This window comes from Thermochaetoides thermophila (assembly GCF_000221225.1).
Source record: "Thermochaetoides thermophila DSM 1495 unplaced genomic scaffold scf7180000011820, whole genome shotgun sequence".
NCBI classification, from domain to species: domain Eukaryota; kingdom Fungi; phylum Ascomycota; class Sordariomycetes; order Sordariales; family Chaetomiaceae; genus Thermochaetoides; species Thermochaetoides thermophila.
Genome location: NW_006383036.1, coordinates 2498194 through 2515911, shown reverse-complemented (window position 1 = coordinate 2515911; position 17718 = coordinate 2498194). Strand labels below are relative to the sequence as shown.

The 17718-nt window shown below is 55.0% G+C and overlaps 5 protein-coding genes across 5 annotated transcripts; 3 read left to right on the top strand and 2 right to left on the bottom strand.

Moving 5' to 3' along the window:
- Positions 1-57: 57 nt before the first annotated feature.
- Positions 58-2816, top strand: CTHT_0056820 (uncharacterized protein; the record flags this gene model as incomplete). Its single annotated transcript, XM_006695942.1, has 8 exons — positions 58-120; positions 950-1028; positions 1455-1536; positions 1781-1845; positions 1905-2023; positions 2095-2374; positions 2446-2523; positions 2614-2816. 8 exons carry the CDS (start codon positions 58-60, stop codon positions 2814-2816), a joined length of 969 nt encoding a protein of 322 aa, XP_006696005.1.
- Positions 2817-4375: 1559 nt separating this feature from the next.
- Positions 4376-6934, top strand: CTHT_0056810 (putative sequence-specific DNA binding protein; the record flags this gene model as incomplete). Its single annotated transcript, XM_006695941.1, has 5 exons — positions 4376-4680; positions 4751-4862; positions 5068-5573; positions 5636-6376; positions 6487-6934. 5 exons carry the CDS (start codon positions 4376-4378, stop codon positions 6932-6934), a joined length of 2112 nt encoding a protein of 703 aa, XP_006696004.1.
- Positions 6935-8224: 1290 nt separating this feature from the next.
- On the bottom strand, positions 8225-10345 carry CTHT_0056800 (NAD+ kinase-like protein; the record flags this gene model as incomplete). The annotated part of the gene is made up of 1 exon (XM_006695940.1): positions 8225-10345. The coding sequence occupies one exon, from the start codon at positions 10343-10345 to the stop codon at positions 8225-8227; it is 2121 nt and encodes a 706-aa protein (XP_006696003.1).
- Positions 10346-14233: 3888 nt separating this feature from the next.
- CTHT_0056790 (uncharacterized protein) lies at positions 14234-15131 on the bottom strand (the record flags this gene model as incomplete). Its single annotated transcript, XM_006695939.1, has 3 exons — positions 14234-14653; positions 14711-14868; positions 14933-15131. The coding sequence occupies 3 exons, from the start codon at positions 15129-15131 to the stop codon at positions 14234-14236; spliced, it is 777 nt and encodes a 258-aa protein (XP_006696002.1).
- A 520-nt stretch (positions 15132-15651) lies between these two features.
- Positions 15652-17058, top strand: CTHT_0056780 (uncharacterized protein; the record flags this gene model as incomplete). Its single annotated transcript, XM_006695938.1, has 1 exon — positions 15652-17058. The coding sequence occupies one exon, from the start codon at positions 15652-15654 to the stop codon at positions 17056-17058; it is 1407 nt and encodes a 468-aa protein (XP_006696001.1).
- Between the last annotated feature and the right edge of the window lie 660 nt (positions 17059-17718).

The following is a 17718-nucleotide window of genomic DNA, read 5'->3' as shown; positions in this document are numbered from 1 at the left end:
TTCCACAGTTGGTAAACGGCCTGTGTCTTAGATCTCGAGGGTCATGATAATGCTATCATGCCATTTGGGCAAAGCCTTGTCGACCTTCTCCGATCAGACAACCACGAGCACGACAGTGAGGTCTGCTTCCGTCTTTTGGGCGAAATACCACACTTCAAGAACAGTGCAAGTCCTGCCTGTGGCAAATATTGTAAGCTAAGCTGTTGAGTTTGCCGGGAAATGAGGACAAACATGAGCTTACAAACATGCTGCCCCCATTCTTCCTGAGTCACCCGAGGAGGCTGAACCGACTGGGGGATCATGTTTGACCCACTTCGCACCGCGGGACGGTGTTTCTGAAGACGACCCCAAATTCTTGCTAGAGTCCGCAGGGTTAAAAACGACCTTTTTTATCCTTGAAAGCTTTTCACAACCCTGCTGGGTGGTTCCAGAGACATGGCGAATGGAAATTCGAGGCTTCAAGGGACTTGTTGTGAGAAAAACTGAACTGTTGCTGGGCCAATGCGTCACGAGAAAAAGTGAACTGAAAACTACAAGTCGAAACAGTAACAGAAGATATTCAAAAAACGGCGTCAAGTACACGTTTTTCTTTTCCAAAGACCTGCCTTCCTCTGAGCCGACCGGCGACCTTGTTGAACACGGTTTCAACCTGAGGAGAGACAGCTATAGCAAGGAGCTAGCTGCTCAACCCTCTCATTGACTTTCCGACATCAACATCCTCTTTGGGTCAAGATTTTGCAGTTGTCACAGCGGACAGGAGAACTCACTCTTGGGCTACGATAAACCTCAGTTGCTTGCAACTTATTCGAACATCGTTCTTGTCTTTTCCGAATCATGGAATCATTTCCTCATCAGCAGGCTGAGGAAAATCTCTCCCTCTCAACATCCTGAAAAGTGGACAAAAGTTGATCTAAAAGATTAAACTTTCTTCAACTGCCCCACCTACAAGACGGCCACGACTACTGTTGCTGACTCTTCTGCTGCTGTCACCCGCAAGGGTGGCATTTTCGAAAACGGCGTGTGGATGTGTAAGTCGGCCCCATTCGTTTCTCCCCTCACCCTGCCCTGACGTCGGGATTTTCCCCTCTTCGGGCACCATCACTGCTTTTGTAGTTGGCACCTCATTCGGAATCTTACATCGGGCTTCGCCTTATGCCCCTCGTCGAGTTCACCTGCACCTGCAACCCTGCAGTCCGCGTTGAGACTTCGGGTTTCTCCAGTTAGGACCTCCGGCTAGGACGCTCCATCGACATGCCGTATTCGGAGTTCTCTCGGGACTTTGTGGAGGGCGATCGATCGGGTCTTTATACGAAGAAGTCGAGTCGAGCGCTTCTTCAACTGTCTCCAATCCCATACCCGACACTCATCTAGTTTTACTTCCCCTGCCCCCTCCTAACCACTTTGATCATACACCTGCTCTCTTAGCTCATGTTGACTGACCGATAATTTAACAGGCGCCTGCGACCCATGCACAGAGGCCAAGAAGTCCCAGGTTGCAAAAGAAGGGGAGAATATGGACCGTTGGTTCTGGCGCTGGTTAGTATCCCCCCCTCTTGGCTTTGTTAAAACTCTTATATTGTTTTTCTTTTTTTTTTTTGTGTTTTGACTTTCTCTAGTATCATTCAGGTTCTCACGCCGCCTTTTCACCTGAAGTGGTCTTTCATCGGCTTGGTGTCTCGAGGCACTCATCGTCTGACTTAATCTCTTGTTTTCTTGCTTTCCTTCCTATACTCCGTTTGCTTCTGTTTTTGGACAAGATCTTTGCTAACAAAGTCAATAGTCAGAACTTTAGAAACCAGTGCCAGTTCTTCTTGTGGGAGGACAAAGCCACGCTCGCGAGCGGAGGTCGCCGATTTCATGTCCTTGCCCCTCCCCCACAGCATGTTGCCCCCTCCTCGTCACAGCCCGCCTGAGCAGTCAACCAGTGACGGGGCCAGCCGGGTTTTTCTCTGCGCGGAGTGCGACGCCGGGGTGGATTCGCAACCCCGGTAAGTTCGGCCGGCTGGTCATCCCCCGGATGACCGTGAGAACGACACCCCCACGCCTTCCCCCGGCCCGAGCCACCAGTAGCAGCCGCCCACCAACAACAACCAGGGGCCGATGCCGGGCTGGCACAGGGACCCCGGCATGTTTGGCTGCCTGCCTACCACCATCGGGCTGCCTGGTTCTATCTCTCGGGAGTTTACTCCCGACACGACGGACAGCGAGGCCGAGGAAAATGACAACATCGTCCGTGACTCGCATTCCGGCCCCCACGGTGTTGTTCCCGCCAGCAACAACAACAACAACAACAACAACAACAACAACAGGAAGAGCAGGGAGCGGGATAAGGTCTCCATCGCCGCCGATACGGTGGACACTCAAAGGAGAGGGAGTTCGTTGCGCTTGCGGAACGTACCGAGGGAGAGGTTACTGCGTTTCGGGAGATGTTGTCGACATCCCAAGCTTTCGCCACCACGATCCCCAACACGCCGGGTCGCCGCGAGGCGACCATCTTCAGAAACAATCTCCCGACCTCCAACAGTAGCATGCCGACTTCGGACGAGCTGGGCGCCAAGCGGCTTAGGATCACGCGGGAGAAGCCATGCAGATGACGCCGAGCCCGGTGCGCAGCCCACGACGCTCTCGCCCAGTTCCAGGGTAACGACAAGGACGACGAGGACGAGGACGAAGGCGATGCGGAGATAACCATCGCAGCCATGGCCCTCCTCAAGCCGAGCGCGCAATGGATCCTGCCGGCCAGCCTTCCATCGCTGCGCGATATGCTCAACCAGATGGATGAGAAGTCTCGCAAGATGCAGCGCAGCCGGGACTAGCTGCGGGAACTGCTCGAGAAAAAGAGAAGCTTGTGCAGTAAGGAAGAGCAGATTCGGGGGTTGGAGGAAGCAAATGAGAAGAAGGAGAGGGAGACTTGGCACTTGAGGGAGAAGTTGGAGAGGCGTTGAGGGAAGGGAAGCACATGGCAGAGCAGAGCAGATGGGGATACTGGCTTGGGAGAGTGCGCACGAATTACTCAGGGGTCAGTTTAGGGGATAGGCTTAGGTTTAGGCTTAGGGTATCGATTCTATGCTGGGATGGTTAGGTAGATGGCATTGTGGGTTGTGGGCATAGCATTTGAAGTCAGATGCCCTGGACTCGCATGTATGTCTCCTTTAGCTTGCTCATGCATGCCTGTTGCCTTCCTTGGGCAGGATAGAGACAGTTATCTAGTTCAGATGGTACGCAATGACTGCATGGATGATGGTATAGTTGTCGTTTGATAGTCCTGTTCAGCTCAAGCGACGATGTGGTTGGAGCTTAATTGAATGCAGCAGACCCTTCCAGAACCCCCGACGCAGGAGTAATGGCATGCAGGAGGCCCCATCGCCCCTAACCATGTCCGCCCGTCCAGGCGATGGCGTCTGCTGAGCCAGATGGAGACGCGGTGAGCGTGTCGACGTGTCTCACCCGAGTTCGGGTACGTCTTCCATTAATCTGCGGCGCTGCGCACAAGAATACCTTGAACGGTAAACTCGGACGAATTGACAATGGATGTCAAAAACTCGATCGAAAGTCGGTCGATCCTCATACATGAGAATCGAGAAAAGTCGGTCGGTTCAGCGAGCAATCCCCTCCCGTCAGGTCGCCCACACACAGTGGGTTCCGTCGCGTCAACCTCCTTTTACCCAATCGCTCCACCGGAGCGTTGCGGGCGCGTCGTCTAAATCTTGTACATGCCCATACCCTGGCCGGACATGATGAAATGCGTCGGTGTTGCACCGTTGCCGGGCCGCCCAAACTCGAGCATGTGAGCCTTGCATGTTGATTGATTGCCCTTTTCAGAAGGCGGGACGCGTTTTCTGGCGTTTTTATTGGTCCAGCCCTGAATTTTTTTTTAAACGCTCGTTATTGGAGTGACGCCAGACGCGGGACAGGGGTGAGGGGGAACACGGTGTGTGGACCATGAAGGGAGGGACCCGTACCGCGAGTTAAGATCATTGATTCGAGAGTCAGATATCTACCTACTCCGTAAGGGACACAACTCACTACCCACTTCCATATCCAGTCCACACCCACAGACACGGCCAGGGCCCTGGCACACACGAATGAGCGTTCATGGTTCACGGCTCGTGGTTCATCGCGATCTGAACCCCGTCTTTTCCTCGTGGGTACCGTACTTTAACTCTTTCCCCGCGCCTCTTCTTACGTTTTTTCGGTTCTTCTATAAACTGAACCGCGTCTGTCTGCAACTGGTGTCGACTGACTTGTCCCTTGACGGGGCTTGTTTATTTTTTTTATTCTTCTGACTTTTGCATCATACTCCATTGGCAGCATCGCGCTTGCATATGGGACTAGTAGCGCGCTCCTGATTGATAACAAGCATCACAATTCCACAATGGATAAAGAAGGGCCCCAACAGCTCCGCGACCAACCTCAGCCTCAGGGTCCCGCCCCGGACGTGTCTTCGTCTCAGGAACAACAGCAGCAGTCGCCCACGCAGGCGACAGAGACGCAGACACAACAGTCCTCGTCGTCGTCACCCAACAGTTCATCACAGAACCAGACCTCCATCTCCCCCCCGGCGACCAAGTCCCTCCCTGCCACGACAGCCACGACGCCAATGGCTACGCCAGAGCCAGCAGCCCGGCCCAAGAGTGCCCAGGAGTTGTTTCACCCCAAGAACAAGCGGAAGAGGACCAAGTATGCATCTCAATGTCTTTGTCCTGGGTTGACGTGATCAAGATGCTGACTGACTGCCCCTACCCCACAGCTCCCACGACAAGGAGATCCTCGAGGCCGCGTACCGCGCCAACCCCAAGCCCGACAAGGCCGCGCGTCTGGAGATTGTCAAGAAGGTCTCGCTGAACGAGAAGGAGGTGCAGGTCAGTCGTTTTCGTTCCCCTCGTCGTCGTCATCGCCGCCAATTTAGGTACCGCGACGCGTCCATGGCGCGCGCCCACGCGTCAACTCAATTGATTTGCCTCTTCTCCACCCCCAGTCCCTTGCCTAAAAACGACGACCTATATCTTGCTTCAATACCCATGTCGACTTTAGACACGAGCTAACCCGCACACTGCCCATCTGCAGATATGGTTCCAAAACCGCCGCCAAAACGACCGCCGCAAATCACGCCCTCTCACTACCGACGAGTTCATCGTCATTACCGACGCCACCCAGGTCCAGCCCGACGCGACAGGACTGTATTACCCCTCCCCTGCTGGTCCCGCTCCGTCTAGCTCGTACTCTGCCCCCCCGACCGTGGCTCAGACCCCGGCCCCGGCACACATGCAGCCGCCTTCGCAGGCCCCGATGCGGACGCCCATGTCGGCTCCTGAGCGTGTCAGACAGCCTCCTTTATCATCATCTTCTGCGGGGGATAGCTCGGCCGTCAAGGAGACGCCAGAGCCTGATAGCGTGGCGTGGGAGCGCCGGTCGATGATTGGCTTTGACTCGGCCACCCCGAGTCATGCCCCTCCCGGCACGACGCGCTCCGCGCCAGCGACGCTGACAAGGACATTCTCTGGTGATGTGGGCTATCTCGCAAATAGGTGGAATACCGGCAGTGCGGTGACGACGCCTAGGACGCCGTTTACGTATGTCCCCTGCTCCTCAACCCTTTCCTCATGAACGATATAGCTGACCTTGGCATCACCAGATCTGATACCCGCCCGCTGCCCCCACCAACTTCCTCCTCCTCCCAACCCCTCCGCCTCTCTCTTTCCTTAGACGGCAAAGCCGAGCTGGTCTCCAACCTGCCCTCTCCCCCACGCCCAACACCAACACCTCCATTAGCCCCTCCCCCCATTCCTCGTGCCGGTCTGCAGAGAAGTTACTCCACCTCCGCCGTCTGCTGTACCCCCTCCACGCCCATAACCCTCCCCCCTCTGAGCTCCATAACCTCGTCTCTTCCCCCACCATCAAGTTCTAAGTCGACCCCCACGGCGAAACCGCCCCTCCCCCCTCGTCTGACAAGGGGACGCTCCCTGGATGTTTCGGCATGGGAGTTCTGCTGTGATAGTGAGAGTAAGGGGGAGGATGCTTTGTCGGTACAGGCGAAGCTGGAGAGTCAGAATGCGAGGGATGCGATGGTAGAGATTAATTTGGTGAGGAGTACGGGGGGCGCGGGGGCATACCTGGGACGGAGGAGGGGGTCGCTTGGTGGAGGGCAAGGAGTTAAAAGGCCGAGGGCTAGTCTGGGTACCAATGGGAAGGTTGGGGTATTGGGGGTGAAGGGAGGAAGTGTTCTCAATCAGCAGCAACGGCAGCTTATTGGTGCTCGGGCAGGGGAGAAGGTTGATCTGACTGGGGCGAAACCTCCCGCCGGCATTCAGAGCTACCGCATCTATGATGGGGATGACTCGGATAAAGAGAACTGGTCGCCCGAGAAGGCGGAGTGGTTGATGCGTCGTCGTCGCAGACGACTCTCCCCCGGGCCTGGCGCCACCACCTCTGCATCACCGACTCTCTTGGCCACGGGCAGACGTCCCCTCCCATCGACCCCGTCAGTCTCAGCTTACGGAAGGAATCCCCGCCGCACGGATTTCGAGAGCACGCGGACCCGGCTGGCAAGGGATATGATGCTCTCTACGACAGCACGCAAGTCGCATACCGCTCCTGCGGGAGGGTCAGGCTCAATGACCGACTTATTCGATCCCCGCCGACGAAGCGCTCACCGCCTAGCGTGGAGGTCTACCGCGATGACGACGACGATTCGGACATTGATGAAGAGGATGAGCGCAGCTGTGAGGAGAGCAACTGCCAAGGAGATGAAGCAGAGGGAAGAGATGGCAGCTGCTGCCGCTCGAGTCCGACAAACTCGCAAGCTTCGGGACGATCGTCGGCGCTGCTGGATGAGGAAGTGGAACGATTCATGCAAAGTGTCAGTCCGAGTAAGAAGAGCGATGCGGATGCCGTGGCGGGGTTGTTGAGTTTGAGTCAGGGGAATTGGAGGTGACCATAAGGGGGTATATACATGTTGGAATGCTTGTTCCTTTCCGATCCTAAACAAAGGGGTATGGGGAGAGGGATATACTGAGGCAGTCGCCCCGTTCTGGAACTCTTACATACACAGACCCATTTCCTTTGTCTGGCTTATGTACTATACATATATGTCTGGCGTTTCTTATGACGGCACGGGACAAACAAACAAACGGATGGGCGGACGTCTGGATGGACGGCATGATTTATCTGATTTTAAGGTCCCCGTTGAAAGGAAGGAAGGAAGGAAGGAAGGTGCCTACCTACCTAACGACGACGGCGGCATCATGCAGCAAAAACAAAACCTGGGGGCAGCACCTCATACAGAAAGAAAAAAAAAATCAGCGATGCGCCCGGCTTATTTATTTATACCTACACCGCAAATTTTACGTGAGAGAAAGGAGGGCATCTCTGCTTGTCTGACTGCTAGTTGTAGCTGCCTACCTTAGCTTGTTGGCAATGTTGGAGGTCATCTCTGAGGCGTCAGGAGTCATGTAAGCTGTTAACTCGGCTACATAGCGAGGTTAGCTACCTAGGCAGAATATAAGTCGTGAACGAGAGATGACTGTGAGTTTCGTGTGTTTTGTGTTTGCTTGTCTTGGCATGATGATTACCTCAGCAGCACCTGATGTAGAAGAAACGAGCTTGGAGAGACGTGTCACTAGATCAAAAGTGAGATGGTTCCCTCAAGAGTTCGAAATAGCGAGTGATATTTTCCGAGGCTACTATATGGGATGAGCTTCAGTATCTCATTAGAAGCTTTCAGTCACTCAGTCATCCTCATCATCCGTGACTCAGCACTACACATCATGATACAATAGAACAAAAAAGTTGAGACAAGACACCTATCAAAATTCCCTAACCGACCCTCATGCCCTATCGCCATTCATTACCATAACCCCATGTCATATTTCACTTGCTTGCATCATGAATGTCCATGTTTGCTTGTATGTATATGTACGTACGTATGTGATCGCACTCCCTATGGATAGATATATCATATCGATAGTATATAGTCGTAACCATAACCATTCCCCGTCCGTCCCTTCCTTCACCCTTCCAACTCACTTCCGAGCCTGCTCCCTTCCTAGATACCTTGGATATGTGGATAAATAACAAGAGAAAATAAGACAAGAAGAACGCCCGTTTCAACAAACCCTAGAATGTCCCTAAGAATATAACAAGAATGTAGCATGGTATAGCGCCAACAAAAAGCTCGCTCGCTCGTCGAAGCCAAGCACTCCTCATTAGAAGAATGAGGAAAATTTCACAACCCCAACATACTCATCTGCCTCCTTAACGGGCTCGCCGCGGTACTGCTCTCCTCACTCGGGTAGCATGCCGAGTCCGTATCAATATCATACCCTTCATCCTCATCCTCGTCCGTCTGACTTCCGTTATTATTATCCCCTGTCTTGGCGACAAAAGCCTTCTGCGTCGCCGCCCTCGTGTTCCACCTCAGCGTCCGCGATACGCTATCGAACCATTCCGTATCCGTCCGCTGCACCGTCGGGAACGGGTACTGCGACGCGGTAATGGTGACGTGGTCGCCCTGCCGCAGCTCGATGCGTCCCTTGCCGTCAAAGGCGCAGTACGCGCCGGCGCGAGAGTTACGCGGCACGCTGACGCGCAGGAGCATGGTGTCGGAGAGGACCATGGGGCGGAAGGAGAGGGTGTGTGGGCAGATTGGAGTTAAGAGGATGGCGGGGATGTCCGGGTGGACGAGGGAGCCGCCGGCGGAGAGGGAATAGGCAGTTGAGCCCGTCGGAGTCGACAGGATGATGCCATCGGCTTGGACGATGGTGAGGAGCTCGTCGTCCCCGTAGAGCTCGAGGTTAGAGACGTAGGGGGAGGGGCCGCGGTCGATGACAAGTTCGTTGAGGACCTCGAACTGCTCGCCTTCTTCCATTTCGTGGCCGTTGGGCGTGTCGCGGTAGACGGTGCAGGTGAAGCGCATGCGGAGGTTGACACGCATGCCTTCGTCGCCCATGACGCGGTTGAGGTGCTCCTTGTAGCGCTCGAACTCGAAGGAAGTCAGGAAGCCGAGGCTACCCAGGCTGAAGGACAGGACGGGGGGCACAATGCGCTGGAAGAGCCAGGATGTGAACAAGACCGTGCCGTCGCCACCGAGGGTGAGAACCAGGTCGAACTTCTCGGGCTGGCTCCAGCACAGGTCGGGCGTCCAGTACCGCAGCATGTCCTGGAAGCGCGGGTTCTCGTCCAGGATGCCCCGAGCATTGAACCTCTTGGAGTGGCGCAGCTTGGCATCAACATAGACGTTGACACCCAGGTCGGACCCGTACCGCGGGGTCTTGAGCAGCCAGAGGGCCAGCTCACGAGTCAACAGCACCAGCTGATTGTCACGGGCCTTGGTAACGATCATGACGTTCTTGACCGCGCGGCGGATGGGCCGGCGCTGTAGCTGTTTAGACACCTCGCGGACGCCCGTTGAGATCTGCACCAGACGCGAGTGCGACATCCACTCGTCATTCTTAATCTCCTCGAGGACCTTGTCGATATCGACCGCATCATCGAAGCGGTTGTGGTAGAAGCAAGGCGACTGCAGGGAAGGGAAGATGGCCGACGGCGGCTGGGGGGCCGAGCGGGCGTTCTGGGCCTGGGTCAGACCGTTGAGGGCGTCACAGAACTGCTGCGACGAGGCCGACGCGGGCCCGTTGTCGCCTGGAGCGTTGGCGGAGAGCATGCTGGTCAGGGAGAGGGCCTCGGGCTTGTTATTGCGGGCTACCGAGGCCAATGCCTTCATAATAGTCTGTCGCGGGACAGACTCGATCGAGAGAGCGTTCTTCTTGTGGCCGCGGGCAAGTGCCGGAGCCGGCTGCAGACGGAAGTTCTGGCTGTTCTGGTGAGCAGCAACCTGGGCTGGATGATTCGGCTTATAGTTATCCGAGGTGTTCGGCGTGCTGGAGGCGGCTGCGGGAGCAACTAAGGACTGCGACTGCGGCTGAGCAACGCGATCAGCATCGCGGGCCGCCACGGACTGGGGGATGACTCGGGGAGTCTCTGGGGCAGTGTCCGTCGTGGGCGTGGGAATGGCAGGAGTCAGATAGGAAGAGAGAGCGGGTGGCAAGCGGACAAACGTCCTGGTCGGAGTCGTGGGGTCGTCGTTGATGGTGACGTTATTGGGCAGAGAGAGCTGGGTTTGTTGACTCTGTTGAGAGCTTTGGGAAGTGGTTTGGGTCTGGGATGAGTGTGCTACCTCAGGGCGCTGAGCATTAACATGGCCATTCTGGTCCTTGAGCGATTTGGCATCGGATTCTAAGGGAGGAGGCGGCAGTTTAGTAGCCCCGGGCTCGACGCAACGCTCCCCCTGCGGAGAGAGCGGAAGGCCGGCGGGGTGACCCAGTGCTGGTTGAATTGAGCCGGGCATGTCTTCTGGCGAGTGCTAAGAAATCCGGGATGGGGTTAGATGGGACTAGGAATGTTGGGGGAGCGCCGACGGTCCACGTATGGGTTCCTCTGGGGCTCCTCGCTGAGTGGATGCTGTGTGGATGCTATGTGGACGCTGACACGCTGTGGTATCTGTGGACAGTGGGGTGGCTAGTTTCGGCCCCACCAAGCTAACGCGATCTGAAATCGGCTTTTTTTTGCCAGTGCACGTTTTTTTTTCCTGGGTTTTTTTTAGGGTGGCCGCAGCGAATTTTAGCGTCGCCAAGAATGCGTGCCCTGGACCCTGCAGAATCTTTTCTCCTTCAAGAGACCCTGCCCCCGGCCTGTCTCGACAAGCGAGCGGCGCCCGGATCCTCTGGAAGCCTGGACGCTGGAGTGTTCGGGCGGGTGGGATTGCCCGCAATGGCTTGAGTTCGCGGGAGGCGAGTGCTATTGAATTGTCCGCGCGTTGAGATGCCGTTTGAGAAGAGATTACCGACGATGCCGAGATGCTATCTCGCAGCTCGTCGGACACGAGATCGCGGAAAGGCCTCAAAGCTGCACAACCGGACTTTCCAGGCTTCCAAAGTAGCCAACGTGCAGGAAAAAAGGTTGCACAATGCAGGAGTGTAGTAGCCGATCCGATGAACGGTTTGGAGACGTCACCAGCGGCGTTTTTTCAAGCCTCAAGGCAAGGCTGCTAGCAGCAGGGCTGGAAAATCCGGCCGGGTTACCCGAACAATAGGCTTGCTGCAAATCGACGAGAACGCCCGAGGATAATATATGTAGGATTTTTCGACGTATCGCAATCTCCGAGAGAACGAAAATAAGCAAAAAAAATAATAAAGCTGCGTCCCGTCAGCGAATCTGTCCGCATGAACTGGCCTCAGTCAGAAAAAAAAAGAAAAAGGAAAAAAAAAGAAAAAGAGAGAACAACGGGCTGCGTGCGGGACCGTATGCCGTCCCAATGCTGCCTTGTGGTCGGCGTGGGGATGACGATTAGTGGACCACCGACCAGTGGTTGATGATGTTTCAAGCCCGGGTTACGGATTGGATGAAAAGACAAATGACGTGCAAGCAGGACCGATGACAACACTCAAAAGCAAGACGCTTACTCACATTTGCTGGCTACAGGTCTCGGGAGCAAGACAAATGACCGAGCAGAGAGGAATGAAGCACACGAAGGTTAGACGCAGAGGGAGTGTTGCTGTTGGCGGGATGCGATTGGCTTTTTGTGTCTAAAAGAGGGCCCGGCGTCTTGGTGGCGGGCTGGCGGGGTCAAGACGAACAGGCGTTGCGGCGTTGTCGTCAGGGGCCCGTTTTGGTCCAAGCACGTTGCTGGCTTCTGCTTGTCCCACGTTCCACTGGCCTGGGCACTTCCCAGTTGATCTTCCTCGCGTTCCTGGCTAAGGCACGAGATCTGGCGCTGCCGTGGGATTATTGTGCACAGTATATGTGACCGGACCTGCAGCTGGTTGTGATGACGCTTGTTGAGATCAACCTCTTAGAAGCGTTATCGGCTTCCAACTCCCGACCTGCAGGTTGATTTGAGCTATTCTTATATCAAGCCAAGACGTTGTTGCCGAATTGAGAATGACGTCGGTGTGACTGCCCGCAGGATCACGGAAAGCTGAGATGCGTTTCTGGCCGCTGATCTGAACTTGGCCAATGTGATGCTGCTGATGGTTGGATACGTTGTGTGAAAGAGTGGAAAGGCTGCCTGGGCACTTGAAAAAGATAGAAGAAAATAGGACAAATTAGGTCGAGAAGTAATATATTAAGAAGCGGATAGATAAGAAAAGACAACAAAGATTAGAACTACCAGAGCTCTGTCGATATGCTCCCGGAGCCTTCAAGCTAAAAAACCAGAGGACGTCGAGTCGGCAGTGTCCACTCGGGCCAGAGTCAGCGAGTGCGAACTGAGGATTGGGAATCATCAAAATCGCATTCTGGCAGATGCGTTTAATAGCCGCCGTGAACAAGATTGAAGCGGAGGAGGAGGCCAGCAAGGGGATTACCGCCTTGGGGCAAGATGGGGTAGCGTGTCAGAGATGTTCTGGGGTTGGAGACAAGTACGTACTGCGGTACGTACACGATGCACCAAGGGGAATCTGAAAATGAGATCGATGGTTCACGGCAATGCTACCCTGAGGAGAAGGTCTGCCTTTTCTTGTCAGAGACCTGGCCAAGACCGAACACTTTGCAATGCTGTTGCCGTGGTTTCCCATTTTCATGATTTCCATATCCATCCAAAATTCGCAGGCGGTGTAGGGGACAAGTGGATGGCCTTGCGCTTGTGGGAGATGGGTAAATCAACTCCCCCGCGCTTCGAGAAGAGCCGTCATTATCATCCTCTAGTTAGGGATGGAGGCGTGATTCGTGGTTGGAATGGACAAGAACCTCGCACTGCATACACTAGTGTACAGCACTTCACCCAAAGCCCCTCTCATCTCACCCCCCTGCTACACATCGTGGATGGCAGTCAAGCAGCAGCACAGCTGGGTGGTAGGGCTGCAACGGACAACAGCTATTTCGAGCTGAGAACACCATTTGGTAAAACACGGATATGAGAGTCTCATTGAGCCCCCCCCCGGTGCGGCCGGGGTTTGGAGGAACGAGAAGCGAGTTGGGACGGGGTTTGCAGTCGTGGTGCGGCTTCGCGGGGCAGCATCCCCCTGCACATCTGCCGCTCGAGCTCAGATTTCCTGCATCAAACCACAGCAGCAACAGGGTAACCCAAGACTCCCCATCCCAAATTGTTGTTGGCTGCAGCCGCATGAAGATCGGGTTTCTGCCTATTGATCCCTCGAGGCTAGGAATTGTTTGGAATGCCATGCCACCCAATTGGCCTTCATAATGATGGATGGGCTGGGCGTTTTTCGCAGCGCTGCAGTTCTTGAACCCCGCAGAAAGGGGCTCAACATCCCTGTGCAAATCATGCAGAAAAGCAGCGCACCTCGAATCGGAGACTCTGGAGTTGGGCGCTCGAATAAAGATTTAGGGGCGTGGGGAAAGGAGACGGGCGAATGAGGTCGAGAAAAGCCTTGAGCCTCATATTTGGGCCTGTAAGATAAGAGAGATGTGCTGTGAAGGTTAGCCTTCCCCACATTCCAAGAAGGAAAGCGGCTAATGGTAGCTCGGGAATAAGCGCTCGGGGTTCAACTCATTCTCTCGATCTTCTCTGTCACATCACAATTTTCAGCATTGTTATTTCCCCCCAAAATCCACAACTTGCTCTCTGTAGTCTCTCTGTGAAAATGCGTAAAAGCGGTGTCACGACTCTTCCTAGCGTTACGTTGGCCGCCAGGAGCGATGCTGAGATGAAACAAGCCTCGGCCCGCTCGTGGGACAGTCCCAAACACGCCCATGTTGCACCGGATCCACCCTCACGTTTGGGATGACGGCGCTTGGTTCCCATCACACACAAAAAAGCCCCTAGAGAAAGGGGTGCAGATAGCAGTAAAGTCGCAAAAAATCCAAAACGGGAGTATCCATTTTGATCTCGCTCTCGTTGCTGACGATAACTCCAGACTCCCAATGCCGTGGCTCAGTGCCGCGACATCCATTCGCCGGCACGTAGGCCGCACACTCTTTCAAGCTGTTGATTGCGGGTCCATCCCATCTATGCTTGCGAGCGAACACATCCATGCTGATGCTCTCGATCCGCATTCCTTTTCCTGCTCCATCGTGCCGCGACAATAGCGGCGGGGTTTCGTTGCCCGCATCCTATGCCTGATGCGAGCTCTCCCTTGAGCGTTTACCGCTCTTGGTAGCTCCGCTGTCTACTCGAAGCACTCTATGCTCCGAATCAGATTCAAAGTTGACGTTCTGAAGTCGCGAGATAAGACAGAGCAGCTCCATGAGCCGCTTGTTTCCCCTCTCACGTCCCTCACGATTTCCAATGGAGATCGGTAGCGACCTTGGCTTCCATCGTCGAGCGGATGAAATGGCGCAGATCCGGACCGACGAGACGGTCGTCATCAATCGCCATCATCTGTACGCCGTCCATCGTGGGTGACGGCCGGCAGCAGATATTCTTGGCAGTCTCGTAGGCGGCATCCCACTCCTTGATGGTAAAGTCCCCTTCGCTCTCGGCTAGTAGCAGCTCATCCTGCGACGTGAAGGCGAACACGTGCACCGACTGGGCCAACTCGACCTGCCTGGGGGACGGGTCGATCAGGGTCTTGGTGGCACCGTTTTCACTGGCGAGAGCAATGGCGGTAGCTGTTGCTGTTGCCCTCATGGGGACGCCTGCCGAAAGCAGGGCCAGCATTGCCGTCTGGAATAAGGCAGGCATGACGGCAAAGTTCTGTAGCAGTTAGAATAGCAGAAACAAAGCAGATATTCTTGACAAGATTAGACTCACCAGGCTAGCCTGAACAAGCTTGGTGTTCACATACTCGTTCTCGGGCGACTCCTCAACCTGCAGGACGATCTGGATAAGCGAGCGCGGAAAGCTCTTGACCAGAATGATCTGGGCAAACGAGGACTGCAGGATGGACTCGAGGTGTCGCTCGCGGGTGCCTTTTATAATCCAGTGAGAAAATTGACAGATTCTCAGGTATGCGGGGGCCAGAAGCTCACTCACCTCCCACCCCTGCGGCCGGTCGTACGATCACGTCGACATGTGCCTCATAAGGGTGCTCATCCCGACGCTGGGCCTCGATGGGCCCGTTCACTGATGCTGTGACGGTGTAGCCGGCGTGTGAGTAGCGAGCCGACCCATCTGCGCGCGGCAGGACTCCCAGGGCCGCTTCGGGAGCTGTCGTTGCCGTCGTTGTTGTCATATTGGCAAGCTATTTGAATTCGGACCACACGAGGCCGGCTGTGATGAGAGCGACAAAATATTGGCAATAACTGAGCAAACGAGCGTCTGTTGGCGGCTGAGAGCTCCCTTCACTCCGGCATTTAGTGAACCGGTGGGGATGCGACTGGACGAGACCCAAGATTTGCTCAGCCGTTTGAGTTTTGCAGCGATCACTGAGATTCTGGGCTGATCTGGGCCCCGCGTTGATAGCGGCTGCGGGCATCTGCGGGCATCGCAAGGCAGCCAGTTGCAGCAGCTTCAGGGATCTGCCACCTGCCGAGACCTGCCACTGGGTCCCCACTGTGGCTCTCCACACCAACCAACGAGGAGCTTCTGGATGTTCTGTCAACCTCACGACAACCTCCCTTGGTCGCTCCAACCCCAAAGCCAACTTCAAACACCTTGCCGTTCGGCACGCTCGTTGCTGTTTGAGAGTCCCGAAAATCGAACCAGCAGCTGGAATTACTCTTAGAAATAAAGAAATAAACAGCACATGCGCAATGCCATCATCAGCAAACACCAGCCCTCCCGATCAAGGGGCTAAGGAAGCTCAGGGCCGAGTCCCCTCCGCGGGGCAGCCCCAGGCCCCCCAGCAACCCTCACAACAGTCCCAATACTCTTCATCCAACCCGAGCCCAGGCATCCCGAATCTTCGCGACAAGATCCCGAAGCTAGAGCCCCGGCGCCGCAAGAAGCCCGAGCCAGAGAACCCCATGCCGGTGCCGGAGACGCCCGAGCCCCCTCCGAAGCCCGACCTCTCGACGCTGACCTTCACCGTTCCCGTGCGTCGTATCCTCTCCCCCGACGACCACAAGCTCTTCCTCTCCTCACCAACCTACAAACTGATCCTATCCTTCATCTTCCAACTCTCCGAATCCGTCCGCGACAAGCCGATATCCTCCGTCCAAGACGCCGACTTCACCCCTACCCTCCGTGCAATCCTCACCATCCTCGATGAAGCCGAGTCTCTCTGCCGCGCCACGCCCCCGGAAGATCAAGGCGGCTCCCGCTTCGGCAACAAGGCCTTCCGGCTCTTCGTCGACAAAGTCCGGGCCGCTGCCCCGCAATGGCACTCCACACTCTTCACCTCCCCTTCTCCCTTGCCCCCCGCCTCCGTCCCCGAACTCTCCACCTATTTGACACATTCCTTCGGAAACCGCACCCGCATCGACTATGGCTCAGGCCACGAACTCAACTTTTTCATGTGGCTGCTCTGTCTCGATCGGCTCTCCCTCCTCTCCTCTCCAGACTACCCTGCCCTCGTCCTGCGCATCTTCCCCCGCTACTTGAACCTCATGCGCCTCGTCCAGCTAACATACTACCTCGAACCCGCCGGTTCCCATGGCGTATGGGGCCTAGACGACTACCAATTCCTACCCTTCCTCTTCGGCGCCAGCCAGCTGCTCCACCACCCCTTCATAACCCCCCGCGCCATCCACCAGGAGCTGACACTCGAAGAGTTTGGTCACGAGTTTTTATACCTTAACCAAGTCTCCTTCGTGAATAGCACCAAGACCGTCAAGGGTCTGCGCTGGCACAGCCCGATGCTGGACGACATCAGTAGCGCCAAGAACTGGGGGAAAATCGAGGCCGGGATGCGGAGGATGTTCGTGAACGAGGTGCTGGGCAAGTTGCCCGTCATGCAGCACTTCCTGTTCGGGGCGCTGATACCCGCTGCGGAGGGGATGAGTGAGCCGGTGTTGAAAAAGGAAGGGGAAGGAGAAGAGGACGAGGATTTGGAGGGAGAGGTGAAGGTGTTTGATGATAAGGAGGGGAGGAGACACGTGCACCAGCCTAATGGTTGGAGCGATTGTTGCGGGATTAAGGTGCCGAGTAGTGTTGGGGCGATTGGGGAGATGCGAAAGAGAGGGATGATGGATCAGTTGAGGAGGATTCCGTTTGATTGAGGGTTCATCTACTCACGGCGTTGGGATTTCAAATGGGATTTGGGGATCTGGGTGTGGTCTGGTAGACTGGCATATTTATGTCTAGACGTTGACGCAAAAAACAAAAAAAAATCGGGTACATAGGGTAGTCACATAAATGAATGCATTGCATCATGACCATCTCAGTCTTGAATCTCGCCAATATCATAATGTACTCATCAATAGCTACATAGTCTCAACATTCCTCACTTAATGACTCCCAAGTTAAGCCGAACCTAGCCTCTCCTAACTAAATAGACAAATACAATAGCAAAAACAGAACAGCGCAACATAAATCTGGCGTAATGAATGCCATAAAATGTAATAAAGAAGAAGGGTATCAAAAGGACAAGACCCGTCAAACGCCTGCCAATGTGTTGTTTCCTTCCTTCCTTCCTTCCTTCCTTCCTTCCTTTGCCCCCATCTCTTGCCTAAGGTAACCATCCATCCACCCATCCGTCCCTGATGCAAATGAAAGAGAGAGCGAGAACGAGAAATAAGAGAAATGCTATATGCCTGCAAACCCGACAATAACCTCCGTAGACTCCAGTAAAAGGTATAGCTTTTTTTTCTTTTGGTGCGATGTGTCGCAAGGGTCGAAAGTCGTGCCAGGCAAGTAGGTAGGTGTATATGGACGTGCCA